The sequence below is a fragment of the Branchiostoma lanceolatum genome, chromosome 12 (assembly GCF_035083965.1).
Source record: "Branchiostoma lanceolatum isolate klBraLanc5 chromosome 12, klBraLanc5.hap2, whole genome shotgun sequence".
NCBI lineage: Eukaryota > Metazoa > Chordata > Leptocardii > Amphioxiformes > Branchiostomatidae > Branchiostoma > Branchiostoma lanceolatum.
This window is the reverse complement of record NC_089733.1, coordinates 17,628,734-17,644,312: the sequence shown is the minus strand read 5'-3', so window position 1 is coordinate 17,644,312 and position 15,579 is coordinate 17,628,734. Positions and strand designations below refer to the sequence as shown.

The 15,579-nt window shown below is 38.4% G+C and overlaps 1 protein-coding gene and 1 long non-coding RNA gene across 6 annotated transcripts in view; one reads left to right on the top strand and one right to left on the bottom strand.

Moving 5' to 3' along the window:
* LOC136446621 (metaxin-2-like) overlaps nt 1–14,682 on the bottom strand; it is a 44,384-nt gene extending 29,702 nt beyond the window's left edge. Inside the window, exons 1-7 of one of the 5 annotated variants that reach the window (XM_066445095.1) lie at nt 14,536–14,682; nt 13,074–13,121; nt 10,604–10,630; nt 9,188–9,234; nt 7,566–7,638; nt 5,767–5,843; nt 4,989–5,081 (exon numbers count right to left, since the gene is read on the bottom strand). In XM_066445095.1, the coding sequence (XP_066301192.1) occupies nt 4,989–5,081; nt 5,767–5,843; nt 7,566–7,638; nt 9,188–9,234; nt 10,604–10,630; nt 13,074–13,121; nt 14,536–14,605 (435 nt within the window). In that variant the 5' untranslated portion in view covers nt 14,606–14,682. Of the gene's footprint in view, nt 1–4,988; nt 5,082–5,766; nt 5,844–7,565; nt 7,639–9,187; nt 9,235–10,603; nt 10,631–13,073; nt 13,122–14,199; nt 14,372–14,535 lie in introns of those variants that run through there. The other 4 variants (XM_066445094.1, XM_066445096.1, XM_066445097.1 and 1 more) reach the window with 4 other exon arrangements.
* LOC136446623 (uncharacterized) overlaps nt 14,538–15,579 on the top strand; it is a 42,145-nt gene continuing 41,103 nt past the window's right edge. The window contains exon 1 of the long non-coding RNA XR_010757610.1: nt 14,538–14,650. This is a non-coding gene — a long non-coding RNA (uncharacterized lncRNA). The remainder of the gene's footprint in view (nt 14,651–15,579) is intronic.

Genomic DNA, 15,579 nt, shown 5'->3' with positions numbered 1-15,579 from the left:
ATAGCAACAATCCCTCATTTAAAAGATATTCTTGTCAAATATCGTACAGACGTAAAAGCTACTGTGCGTGTAGAATGTATACAGTATGTCAGTTCTTACTCAACAGTTTCTATGCTTCCATCCACCACTTTATTTATACTGACAGTGACCAATACATTATTTTTCATAGACATACTACTACTAGTACTAGCATTACCTTCTGACAGGAAATAGATATTGAAAATCCAATATAACTTTTGAGGACATGAGAATACCGATATATATGTACAAAACAGCTTTGACTCAATAAAACATTATTTTCCGCATAATCAAATAAAACAATCCACCCGGAAAGCAGGTGCTCCTTCCATACAAAATCTATATGTTGGGAAAACTGGAGCAGAAAACTTACAAGGCATGAAACTCAAACCAGGCATTGAACAATAACTGTGTTACTGTGAATCGTCAAATATATCTTCAGCCAAATAAAGTCTTACCACTTTACAAATGAACATGTATACTGTAATTGTTGATTGGTTAACGGTAACTTTATTTCACAAAAGTTTGATTACTAACATTTGAGACAGTGATGTTTGTTCCACCGTTAAAATTAAATGCAGTGAACTACTCCCTTTCCCCCCAACCGCTAAAATTACCAACCGCAATGTAAAATGGATTTACAGTATTAAAGAATTTGGCTTCTATTTTTGATTTGATTTTGAAGACAATGGCGCATGAGAATTTCACATATGTCAATATGCCAGAATAAAGCTGTAGATGTAGCATGTAAGAATAGGGAATATCTGGAATTTAAACATCTGTTCCAATCAGAAGAGGGTAAGTAAGGCCACACGAATTTAATTTCTTGGTTAACGGATTTTTATTTTCCAAAAAAGAAAAAAAAATGAAGAAAAAAAAATCATGAAAACAGAAGGCTGGGCCAGCCTTCTGTTTTCATGATTTTTTTTCTAATTCTTTTTTTTGGGAAAATAAAAATCTGTTAACCAAGAAATTAAATTGGTGTGGCCTAATTAACATTTTGTTTCCCTGTTTCTCACTTTAGATCATTCCATTCTAAAGTCTAAGGGGTTGCCAGGACAACTATTTGAAATTAAATAGCAGAAATGACATCTGCAAAAATGACATTGTACAAGCATGCATTTAAACCCTCTACAATACTGACGTTGATTGTATATTGTTTACAGCAAAATAATTGGCTTACTGCAGTTCTAAACAGTGATAATTACAGTATTACATCATTAACAGTTTCACCCAGCGCAATTGAAATTTGAACAGATTTCCATGTGGTAATGAAGATATACAGTTGATTTTGGTTATAAGACATCGAGCTGCGTAAGTCATTACATAGACCATATGATAATCACAGTCAGTGGCAATTTTCGAAATTGATTGCGATGAAAACTAGCTTACACAAACGATCCACCGACAATCGACACCCCCTGGGTCCTCACTCCCTCCCTGCACGGGGAAGGCAATTAAAAATAATTGCTACAATTGCGCACTTTTACGCGGACAAATTGTCTTCTCCCTCGAAGGGGCTTGGGCGCTGTCGATACAAAAATCTGTATTTGTCACTGGAAACACTTCAGAAATCAACTTTAGATGACCTTTCCAACTAATAGAAGGTTACTTGAAGAAATTCTATGATTTCTTCGTGTCATAACCTGTCGGTACAAAAATCTGTATTTGTCACTGAAAACACTTATTTCCAGCTTTACTTTTTTCTTTCCACTCATTGTTTGAGATTCAATGTTTTAATTTTCGTTGTTAAATCTGTCATTGTAAGCCTACAAAAATTCATTTTCATCAGTTTTATGTTATGAAGTTCCAATGTTTGGGACAGACAGGGTGACATTTTTTTCCATTCTGACAAGCAAATTTTGGTCCTGGTACAGATGGTAGTCTGTATAACGCACACTCCAGCTGTCCGGGGGTTTCTCTCCCCTCCCCGCGGGTTGTGAGGCGGTTACAGGGCGGCGAGCGGTCACAGGAGGCTTGATTGAATTCAGGCTGGGACAGATGGATGGGTCCTGGAGACAGCTCTGATCCTTCCAACTAACAAAAGGTTGCTTGAAGAAATTTTATGATTCCTTCACGTCATAACCCTGACTTAGATCTCTGTAACAAGGGATGCATATTACTGTAATTTACATTATCTTCACCGTAGCAAATTGTCACAGTGTAAGAAAAATGGACATTTTCTCTGAACTTAAACTTCGCGGTGGCGGCAAGTGATTTACAGAACGGATGTGTGAAGGAATCATGAATAATTACAACAGGATTTTTCTCGGAGATGATAAGTTCACGGTACAGGGATGACCGTGAAAGCAGTGAACATAAAGTTACAGTGAAAGAAACAAGAATTACAGTATCTGAACTTGAACGGTGTCCTCCATATCTCAAATTAAAAATTAAATCCATGCAGCCCTTCTAGGAAGGTACTTATTGTGAATTCATGTTTATGTCTTAATTTGATCAATTTAAAAATCTATTCCCTCCTTCTGGCAGAAAAGCTGACCGTGAAATGGATGATTGGTAATCGCGCTGTCAGAACGCAATCGTAAACTAATAAATAAAGCCGTCAGAAACGTCAATAAAATGTCTGGGAGATGCCCACGTGTAAGGAGACCTAAGGCCACACCAATTTAATTTCTTGGTTAACGGATTTTTATTTAAAAAAAAAAAAAAATTTTAGAAAAAAAAATCATGAAAACAGAAGGCTGGCCCATCCTTCTGTTTTCCTGATTTTTTTTCTTTTCTAAAAATTTTTTTTTTTTGGAAAATAAAAATCCCTTAATCAAGAAATTAAATTGGTGTGGCCTAACGATGCCTATTGACCGCAGGTGCGCATGAGCGGGGACAGGTGTAGGGTGACAGGTGGGGGCTGACAGGTGCAGCCGTGCACACCGCCACATTTATCTCAACCTGATTTCACACCTGCGTACCTGCCCGACATGCTCTGTTTGTGCAGAATTCCTAATAAGGTCACACGGACTAGTCCACTTTCCAACTGAGGGGAGGAGAAGGGGAAGAGCATTTCGGGGCTAAAAATTATAAAGACTCTTATTTCTCACTCACTATTTGGCCAAAGAAGATTTAAAACATTTCAACAGAAAAAAAACAGTGTACTATGAACCAAATATTCTCCAACAAGCACTGATATATCATTTGAAAGTATTAATCATGAAAGTTTATGTTGATGAAGGTTAAGATACGCCAAAATTAGTTACTTAAGCAATTGGATAAAATTTTGAAACAGTCAGACGTTTCAGACAGCATCCGCTGCCTTTCGTCAGTGACTGAAAGTCTATGTTACTTGAACCCTTAAATTCTGTGAACTAAATTGCCTTGGAAGCAAACAAGAAACACAATTGTGTAACAAACTCAACAAGTTCACCCAAAAAAACATAAAACAGTACATGCTAATCACATGGTGATTGCAACTTAACATCAATTTTACGGATCAAGCTTCACTAATTCATAGAATCCATTTTATGGCATTTTATTATCTTTTAATTATGCCACGGGGGAAGGAAAAAGATCAGATATAAAAGTTTTATGTTTGAAAGAAATTTGCATGGTATCGAAATATAGACCTCTATCTTGATTCAGTACATAATAGTATAGAGCTTACTGAAATCTTGATTTTATTGACTATAAGATGACAAGTATAATGAACAGCGGAGTCAAAAGGACCATAACTTACATGTAACTCAACATCCAATTCTAGAAACTGTAGGCCCTTCAAGTAGCATCTCAAGGACAACATTCTCCGATACCTTAAACTTGCAATCTTCCACATACAGTTTTATAGCCACAGTATCACGCAGCAATTGTTTCGGTATTCATTAAAACCTGTGTTCAGGACTGGAAGTAAGACCAGCCATGCCTTTAACAACATCTGATTTTTTGCTCTGTTATAATTGAAAAAGAGAATTAAACTGGATGCCCTGATTGGCAACATGTAAAAACTTGCCCCCAATTTCTTGGAGCAAGAAGCACCAGCACACATCGTGTGACCAGGAAATTTAAATCTGTGAGTCGTCAGCACAGACATGTAGCTTTGTGTCAACGAGTATCTAAACATGACATGTCAGAGAGAAGAACATCTAGTCTCTTTCTTTCTTGAAGATGACCATTCTGGCATGTTGGGAAAGTCATGTAAAGTGCCTTTCCCAAGGGCACAAGATCGTTGACACAGCAGGATTCGAACCCGGGACCACTTGGTTCTGAGCCGAACACGCTGACGTCGCACCACACGACCCCTCACGTCTCCAAGCAGAGTGAAAGTAATCTTGATCTAGTGAAAGTGCTCTAAAATGAACAGTTGAGCTACTCTTCCACTGGTCGCGACAGAGAGACAGATGGTATGTACAATATATAGATGTCCATTGTTCCAGGAAAATTCCCCAATCTCTTTTTGACAAGCACAATTAACATTAGACCACAGCTTAACGTCCCGTCCTAAGGACTGCAACCCTTATTACGTCCACGTCGGATGAGCGACAAAGACAGGATTCAACCTCAGAACTCCTTGGTCCAGTAGCAGGGTCACTATCTACCATAAGAGATTGTTACCGTCTTCTGTCAGAAATCAGACAGGTAATAATCTCCCCCTCACCTCTGCTTAAAGAGAATCAAGCAGAGATATCATGTCTTGTCAGGTTTGGTCCATTTCATTGGTACACCATCCATTATTGCTACATACCAATGGAACAAGCTAGATGAACATTGAGGAAGTCAAACCCTGTGCTCACAGCCATGTGACCGTGGTTGTCAGTTGTAACAGTTAAAAGTTACTACAATGTTCTTCAATCAGTGACATGTTTTAAAGGTAACAAACACGTACCTCCAAATTTTCCAAGTCTATTGTACGTCTTATTTGTTACCTTTAAAATATGTCACTGATTGAAGAATATTCTAGTTACTGTGATTATACGTGACTGATGAATCTCTTCAACGATAACAGTTCAAACAAGCAAACTAACCTCTGCATTTCCCAGAGTCCCTTGCACGAGTGCGAGGTAGGCCTTCATCTCAGCTTGCTGCGGTCTGTCCAGCTTCTCGCTCAGGGAGTGGCCCTGCAAGATGGAACAGCCATTCAATAATCTCAAAGCATTGAAGTCTACATTTTCACCAAAAAATAAGGCCATAAGAATCTCCTTGGTTCTCCGACATTTACATGGAAAGTGTAGCAAGCGGACATCATAAAAGCAAGGAGGAAAAAAAAAGGAAAGTGATCTCGAACCAGTTTAGCTTAAATGAACTCAATGAACAGATGAGCTAATCTTCCCTGGCAGTGACAGAGAAGACAGAAGCGATGTACAATATTTACAGGTTCATTGTAACGGGGAAATTCCCCTAGCTCTTTTGGACAAGCACAATGAACAGCGGACCACAGCTTAACGTCCCGTCCTAAGGACTGCGACCCTTTCCGGTAGCGTGCATGTCGGGAGAGCGACACAGCCGGGATCAAACCCGGGGCTTCTAGTTACAGAGGCAAGATCGCTAACCACTGGACTACCCACGTTATGACTTCAGGAAAACTTCAATATAACTGTTAGTTGTCACGGTATAAAACTAAGTGCACCAAGGCAGGAACCTGGTTCACAAGCTTTGTTTACATTATGTTTTTCCAGTTAAGCATTTTTTTAAATTCGAGAACCAACAACCAGAAACAGCAAGGAAACTTGCTGACCTATGTGCCACTCTACAGGCACTACAAAGTGAACATCAAAACAACAACAGATAGTAAGGAGAGTCTACCTTTGTGGACACAAACTTGATGATGGGCTCCACTTCTGAGATTACGTATGGACCTGCACGGAGGAATGGAGGCTTCCCTGGACAATGAAGAGAAAAAAATAAAAATATCAGAGATTGAAAACTGAAAGTCAGCAAGACACTTTCAGCAGGTATCAATACAAATTATTAAGTTCCTGCTTGAAACAAGGGGGTTGGTGGGCAGAAAACAGAACAAGTATTTACATGGTCATTCTAAGTTGGTGGTGAAGAGGTCACTACAAAAACTGTCAACGTGAAACCACCGCAAAAATATCAACATTAACAGTATGTATTACCACAGGCAGAATTTTAATAGAGAAAACACAGTAATTTGATAGGGGAAGGGGTAAAGCAGGTTGATTGAATGTCTGTATATAATGATGGTTCAGAAGGTCTGGAGAACGACTATCTTATCGTTATGAACAGAAAGAATTTGAAAATGATGAAGATGAAGATACTAGTACGCAACAGTAACAGAGATAAAGCATGCTCTTAAAAAGAGAAGTCTTTTCATATTTATACAAAAAAATTACAGGACATAATCAGCTAATTTTCTGATGATTAATAACTTTAGAATTCATGTTCTGTAATTGAATGAAAATTAAACAATTTTCTTCAGTCATTTCGGAAATTCTTCATTTCATAATCCACGGAATAATTGCAGGTAAAACTGTTTGGTTTTCGAAGCCTTCTGATGCTATTCATTAAGTAATAGATTGGTGGATCTTTATCATTTGTGCTGGGACAAGTGTACCACTAGGCGTACAGGTAAGTATGCATCGTTGACTATCACATAAAGGATGCAAGAACGACTCAAACCTGGATAAAACTTTTGGACAGGTTTGACATTGATAAATGGACAGGTTGTTAGCCAACAGGGGAAGAATGACAACGTCATAAATCTTGACGTGGGAAAGCGAAGACAAATGTACCGGCCTGGACCGAAATAGCGGAAAGATGGGAGCAGTTGATGGAAAAGTCTGTTAGAGAGATGAGGAACATTAGATGGATTACTGCACATACGCACAGCAGTTATCAAGACTCAAACTTCAAAATGTACAAGTTGAAAAATGAGACTAGTTGAAGAGATAACAAATCTATCCACGGCAAACATTATTATGTACTTCTCAAAAAACTTTCTTTTTCTAAGATATAAAAAAAAAAGTCTCTAGTAGTCCGACTCTCTACGTTGTAAAAACCTTAGCGGTCATACACAAAAGACCTATGATATTTTCAAAGATCGAGTTCCCAATTCACAAAAAATAGCTTTTTTATACTCTGAATTAAATCTATAAGTCAACTGTCCGATGGGCTTTAAATATAATGCCTCATTGTCAATGTCACTGGAAAAATTTATGGATTTGTTGTCTCATACTCATGTACACGATTTTGTGTCTCTTCATGCGTTGATGACACCTTCTTACCAAAAGTTTTGGAGCTTGAGTTGAAGAGAAGAGACAGATCTTTTTTATGTGTAATCTGTGATAAACTACAATCCTGTCAAAAAAACAGTATTTGTTTGTTTGTTTGTTTCTCACAACCAACTGAGTTGTTACCTGAGGGTGACATGTGTTCAGCATTAGTTCTGAGTACCCCAGCAGTGTGAGGGTTAAACAACTGAGTTGTTACCTGAGGGTGACATGTGTTCAGCACTAGTTCTGAGTAAGGCTACACCAGCAGTGTGAGGGTTAAACAACTGAGTTGTTACCTGAAGGTGACATGTGTTCAGCATTAGTTCTGAGTGCCTCAGCAGTGTGAGGGTTAAACAACTGAGTTGTTACCTGAGGGTGACATGTGTTCAGCATTAGTTCTGAGTACAGTCCTGAACGGGAGTCCGCACATCTGAAGGTAACACTGAAATGAAATAATGGATGAATATAAGTAGGACTTATGATATCAGCAGATGTAAAATATGCCAAGCTCTTCATCAAAATATGAGATATGGGATTTTTTCATTACAAATACTGTTAATGGGGAAACATTTGCGGGGATTTAATTTTGCAGTGTGCAAAAAAATTGAGTGTTTACGGTGGATTTAAGTTTGGTGAACAGGTCAACGCAAAAACTGCGAACATAAAACCGCCATAAATAGTTCCGCTTCTACAGATTTTAATCAGTTATGTGTTCTGCCAAACTCAAAGTATCAACCCATATATGAAAATGATATCTTAATCTCATATCAACAATTATAAAAAGGCAGATCAAGGTTTGGATTTTGGTACTTAGATACGATTTCCCTTCCCATTTCTTATAAAGATGTGTAATTCTAACAATCAGACAATGTAACTTGTTTAAAAAATGGAACAATTTTCTTTCAAATTATATGAATAATTCATAATGATTCCGAACTTGATAAATCCATTCTACAAGCAGTTTTTAAGTTGAACATCCTGCACTAACAGCCTAGACTTATGAGGTCCTTGGGGTTCAATTATGCCACCAGAAAGGTAACTTTTGTCTTCATAACAGTCATACCATTAGCTGCTTTAGACAACCCGAATCAAAACTTGCCGTATCACCGTGTACATACTCTCTCATTATAACTCCCCGGGGACAGTCAAAGTCGCAGCGTACTAGTTTGGTAGTTGGTCCTATTCTTTTCCATTGTGAAGCAATCACTGCCTGATGACATCTCTAAATTGATGCTGGCACTGGGGAGGTCCTTTAACTGTTTTCAATCTTCACTACGGCCGCTAATTAGCTGACACAGCCATAACTGCGTGACAGTATTGTTCCGGGACGTTATAAATCTTGTGCCGCGGTAACAGTCGCGCTAGACAGTGTCGCCGGAGGATTTAGTTTTCCGAGAAAGGGCGTTACCTCGTGTTGTCGGATTATTGATTGATAAAGTGATGTCAATCATGTCATAGACATAACGTTGTAGCAATGATATTCACACTTGTAGGGACTAGGTAGTTACTTGTAGATCATTTAGTGTAAAATCATTTACTTTCACAGTGATTTTATATTGCAGTAGGAAAAAAGGTGTTGCAATGCTTTAAATTTAAAAGTTATTCTGTAGAATAGTGGTACAAAAAGTAATTCATTTGAAATGCAGTTTTTTGCAGTGTCATGAATTTGTAGTGGAGAGGCCACTGCAAAATCTGCAAAAATAAAACCGCCGCAAAAGATTAACAGAACTTTGATAAAAGCAAAGAAGAATCTTTCATCTTTCCTTACTGTTCACTGTTCAAACTTGAAAATGAGGTGCTATCTTTTAGTCTTGAACCTTGTAAAACTTCTAATATGAAACCCATCTATACCTATATTGATGTAGACTATGTCATGTGTAAACGGTTATGATATGATTGCAGATTACTGCAAAGGCGTACATGTAATATATTTGTATCTAGATTAGAGCAAGGAGGTTTTGATTAGAGGCCTTCCAGCCACAATAACTTACCTGTACTGCCAGGCATTGTGCATTATCTGGGAGCAACACCTGCTGTACTGTGAAAACAAAAAGATAAAAGTAAAATCATCTGGAAACCCAATAGATATGTCATAAGTAAAATACTTTTCCTATCTTGTCAGAAGTTTCTAATTCTGAAGGGCAAGAAGAGCAAGTACTAAAGTATAGAATCATAATTGCAAGAAGACAGTAAAGAAATGCACAAATAATGACATGACGTCGTGGACAAAGATGCTGCTCTAGCAAAAAAGAGGTAAAACCTTAGTTCATCATCCAAGCAAGGGAGTATTTTGAAGTTCATACAGGTACAACGTAAACATACTTCAGGGTTGTTCCATTTACAAAGGTCAAAGGGGGTGTGAAGAACAAATTGATGTATGGTAATTAGCATTTGGCCAGTAACAATTCATGCTGTATGGCCAGTTCATTTGGGTAATACTAGAAGCATTGTACATACATATGTATAAGTATTCTAAGTACTGTACTCATAAGTAGCAGTGAATGATATCATTCAAAGGAAATGTAAAATTGCAACATTGCGCTTAACTAAGAAAAACGACCTGTTTGTTCCTACTCCTCGTCATTTATATAAATTTTCCCTGTGGTTCAAACGTAGGTTTGTTCCTGTTGTCATTTCCACTTGGGTTGATGAATAGCCCAACTAGTAAGATAGGTACCACACACTGCAATATCTGATCACTTTAATCTTCTCCCAGTTGGGTACTAGTATGCTAGCTGTCATTTATGCTTTGGTCACAATTGGAAAAAGGGGCTCTGTCGGGTAGTTTAAGGGCTGTTTTTCACACTCTCGTAGCCTTGTAGGACATCCTGCGGCTACCGGGCTATTTTTGGGCACGGCCGGGTCCTGGGATGTTTTTTAACTCAGAGTTAAAATCAACCCGGGAGTTAAAATCAACCCAGGCCGTAGATGCTGTTAGCTATTTGTGAGAACACAGAGAGGTACCTCCCCCCCCTCCCTCCCTGGTATCCAGCAGTCCACAGGGGCAAATTTGTACACCCCCAAAGGTTACCGGCGCAAATGTGACTGAAGCAAAACTTACCAAACGTTTTCTCAAGAACATAGAGGAGGAACCAGAAGTATAGGCCTGTTCATGGTTTAAACTGAGCGTGAGCAGCAAGATGCATTGTGGGCAATAGGTCAAAGGTGAAGGCCTGTAACTTGCAAACAGTTTTTGTCTGGACTATATTCAAGACATATTCAGATGTATTTCATGTCTCAGGGTCCTTCAACTTTGACATACTACCCACAATGCATCGCACTGCACATGCTCAGTGAAAACCTTGAACCACCTTATTGGGTATGTGAAAATGCGCTGGGAGATTTTTTTGGGGAAAAATACAGGAAAAAGATGATAGTAAGAATGACAGGAGACGATAACATCCTACCTGAGTCTGCAGTTCCAACTTCGTTAGCTAGGAAGGCGAGCATGAGTGAGCCAAGGGTGAAACTAGTTAGCCTCCTGTGCAGGCCTCCTATAACGCGCGACATATATATTGGGGGGGGGGGGTGGGCGGGAGCTCTTATGCCGGCAAGGGAGTTGTGCAGCCGAGGGAGTTGTATAGCCGAGGGGTCAGCACGTAGATAACGCGCGGACCCCTCGGCTATACAACTCCCTCGGCTGCACAACTCCCTTGCTGGCATAAGAGCCCCCCCCCCCCCAATATATATGTCGCGCGTTATAGGAGGCCTGCACAGGAGGCTAGAGACTAGTATGTATTAGCTTGTGCGAGTTTTAACTATCTATGGATTACCATATATACATAGCATAAGCAAAATAGCAGTTACTCAAGCAACTGGATATGATTTTGGAAAGGATCAGACATTTCAAGTAGCATCCACTACTTTTCGTCAGTGACACTGAGCAAGATTTGTTGATCAGCAGGTTTTCCTTTTAACCACGAACTATAAGTTGATATGCAAGATAAGATGCTACTTGAAATGTCTGACCAGTTCCAACATTATATTCTGTTGCTTGAGTAACTGCTGCTTGGCGTATCTTATTCCCTGGATCTCTAACCTTCATCAACGTATCTATGTATTAGCTTGTGCTAGTTTTAACACCACACAAAGTGACAAGGCTCTTAAACAGTGGGCATTACTACACCACCATGATAGGTAATCTTTTTTGTTCGTTACATTCAAAAATCAGCTTTTACCCAAAATGCCAATACTGTAGCCACACTGACAGCAAGTAAATTTTATGGACGACATCAGCGAGCTCATGAAGTTTCACCTGATTTTGAAAAGAAAGATGGTCAACAAGACAAGAAAGTACCAAAAGGGGAAAATATGTCATATTGTACTTTGTAGCCTTAAAAAGGCATCCAGACCATTTTATGAGGCTTGAAACCCAATTTTTAGTCATTTCCACACCGAGTAAGTTTAAATAACAGTATACCGTTACATATCGAGCAAAGATACGATGTCGTTGTGTGGTGAGAACTGATAGAAAATCCAAGCCCTAATAGACTGATCCTGACTGTCCATCACAATTAGCGGTTCGACCAATGAAAGAGTGACTGCATGTCCGTGAAATATTTGCATTTTTTTGTTTTAATTTTGCATTTCTACGTTTTGACAGAGGTGGGCGTGGCTATGGTATCGGTCTATTTACACTAGGCGCGTGAAACTAAAAGATCACCATGTACCTTATTTTTGTGCCGCTTTAGAGCACTTTTGATAAGAAATCCGCACGCAAATGTAAACAGTGGCATTATATGTCAATTTCATAAAGATTACAGCAACTAGAATATTTCCAGTTTTCAAGCCTCATAAAATGCTCTGGGTGACTTTAACTGTACTAAGTCTTGTAGAAGTGACAGTAGTTCGATAGTTGTAAAAGTGGCACCAGTGTGGTAGCCTTTTGTATAGTTGTCAACTTGGAAAGTGATACCAGTCTACCACACTACTGTCACTTTGTATGTTTTGTCGCTTCAGTTCTTGTTACAACGTTTACTTGTTTACCATCTTGTTTTTTCCGCCCTCTCACATCAAAATTTAAGTCTATAGAGGATGTCATCCATAAAATTTACTTGCTGTGGCCTAAGGAGAGTTTTGTGTCTATATGATCATAATCCATGTATCAGACATAGACAGTTATAAATCCTTGTTTCCCAGATACATGTGAAATGTACCAGCACTATAATCTGAGCAGCGCAAAAGCAACTCCCAGTGTAACATTTCACTGTCAAACAGAGATGTATTTTTGCAATGTCTAATGGTAAGAATAAATCAATGTGTAGCAAAAAAAGGAGAATATCACAAAAATCCTTCCGACTCTGACTTCAAATCAATAGATTTCCGGCACACAGTAGCTACTGCTAAATCTTTTCTATCAACTATGTTTGGCAAGCTTGGACGTTCAAATCTAATGCTGGGAATTTTACGAATATTCTTGTAATTGCATTATTAAGTCTTCCAGCAGAAATGAAAAGTTTATCTATGCTCCACAGGAACTCAAACTAACAAACAATGATCGGTAAACTTTTTGGGCATGAAGCTGATACTTCACTAACATCATGAACTAAAATAGGCTGAAGTTAATATTCTTTTCCCTTCTGAGCTCTTCTAGAATTGAACACAACTTGGCCGCAAATGAACCCACAGCAGAGTAAATGTTACGAGCAACGAAAGATTGTGTTCATTTCACATGGTATCTTTACAACTGTACAAATTTATATGTTTCTATGACTGTATGATATAGTTAGAAGGCATTTACATATCCCCTTGCTGTTATACCGTAGCCTAGGTACCATCCTCCGCAGTAACCACTGGCTCAATCTTTTTGCTTGCTACTCCATGTGTGAAAAGACTGAGCCAGTGGTTACTGCAGAGGAGTACTGTTTGTTGACTTACATTTGTAAGGCTGGTAGAGGCATACATCATCAGGCCATGGCTCACTTGCTGTTGGAGAGAAAAAAAGAAAAGAAGTTTTACAACAATTTCTACATTTAGAAAACTTTCATCACTTTTGATTTCTGTTAAGACATTTGTGACTGGATGGTCCAACATAGACAATACAACCTGGTTGCACTTTGCATTTTTGGACGAAAGATATTTCAATAATCTAGTAACATGTCTTGACTTGACTGACAGCTCCATGGTTGATCTGATTAACTGCACATCTCCAAGCAGATGTGGGGTGGAAGACTGTTGTTTTCTGACTGCCGGGTTTCTGTGACAACCACTCACCCCAGACAAGCCTGGAAGTCACAAAACATTATGACCTTCTAGTTCTACCCCAATATGAAGATAGTTGTTGTTGTCCTTGTTTTACTTCCTTTATTTTGTTAGATGTGGTTTCTAGGTGCTGGGTTTTACTTGGTCTCCTTTGTTTTCGAGGCTATCTACCAACTTCAACTTGCTGAAGATTCTGCAAAGTTTTATCCACTCACACAGGACCCCTACTCTTTTTGATAAGTGTGATGGGTTCTTTAACATGTTCGAGGTGTGGCTCTTCTCAAACACGGAACTTCCGTATATTGATGTCCTATCCAAGAGACGTCCCTAACCGAAGCTAGGTACTCATTTCCACCTGATCGTGAGTGAAATAAGGAAAATCATGTTAAGTGACAAGGGTACAAGTGGCATGACAGGATTCGAACCAGGGACCTCTGGGTTCTGCCTTTACGCCACACGACCCTACACAGGTTCAGATTCGTGATGTTCTCTCTATGCTCTCTTCTCTTGGTGACAAGAAGAGCTGCTATCCTCAACAAAATTACTAGACTGGTCAACTGTTAGAAATAAAACATCAAATCATGACAAAACATCAATGGTATCCCACTATAATCGGCACACTTCATATGTCAAAAATATTCAGGAAGGACGTATGAACTCCATTTACAGAATAATACTGCTGAAAAAAGTGTAACGGTAACAAATTAAGAAACATCAGATTTTCAACGTAATAATTCACTGGGTGACCGCTACTGTCTTTTTCATGTACAGAAAAAACATTGAAAGAAGAGATTGGACTAACCGATTTTTTGTGAGATCGATGCGTCGGCAAGTAGTGAGGCCATTTTCAAAGCTACGATGGTCTAAATGAATCTGATATCACGGATATTGTTACAAAATCGAGGAAGAGAGATGAAATAGAAAAATCAAGCCGCCATGTTTTTTTCATCAGTTTAGGTCAGGGGTTACTGGACGAGTCTATTCATGGGTGGATATGTTATCTTAATAACTAAAATGAATCTAACACTTTTAGATATACACTTAAACTACAGCAATCTTTAATAGTAATTGGATAATTTTAGTTTTAAATGTTTTAATGATTGCAATTGAGTGTTATAAAATAACACGTGTAGCTAACCCCCTGTTTCTATATTGAAGTAGTCCATCATTTTTCCAGAGAATTTTCCAGAAAAGAATATATCCACCATCTTTGATAGTTTCTCGCTACAACAAGGGCTTTGTGAGACGCCAAGGTACCCTTTACCAAGTGTCTTAGACGTCTACATGTAATATGTCGTCCAGTTTCTGTAAAATCCTGGGAAAGACGCTGGTTACTATTTTTATCTCGGCTGCTGATTGGTTGCTATTTTTATCCCATTGTTTAACACGTTGTTTATCTATTCATTACAGCTTTCCTTATGTTATAACAATGCCAATCTAGGAACAGACAAAGGTGCAAAGTTGATCTTAAGGTGGCAGGTTTGTTTGTTAATGTTTTTTCTGTGTTATGTGTTGTAAATTTTGGACTTAAAGATAATTTAATAATTTGTTCCTTCATGCCATATGTTCAAAATTTTGTGTTGAGGTTCTTGCAATTAATGGGCAGAGGAAAGTCTTCCATTTTACATCTGTATCTATATCTGTATAGCCGTTATACCCGCCCGTTGGTGTAACACACCAGGCACAGGCACAGGAGTTCTTGTTGTAAGAAATTGTAAGGAAAGAAACAGGTTTAGCAATCAAGAGAACCATGATTGAATAAATAGTTCCACTGTTTTTTTGTGACAAATTTTTAGTGACGGAGTAAAATGAACTGCATGCTGTTAGCCTAATTGCAATGTGAAACAGGAGTCCATAGGACACAAGCCTCAGTGATGTAATTAATTCACAGGAGCTTGATAATCAGTTGTGATAATAATATGTATGAGAGTCTTCTTTTATACTTAATGGTGTGAACGATTCTTTCATTAGAATTTAGATCATGTACTAGTATAGATATTTGTATTTTATCTAAAGGTATCTTAAAAGCAATCTTAGTTTAAAGATTCGGTACATTCTAAATGTTTGTTTGTTTGTTTTGCATATCAGGTAAATCGACAGTAACATTATAGATATGCTATTGTTAGAAAATAAATGCATCATTTTTAGCATTCAGTGTCAGTATACTAGTAAGTACAACCAA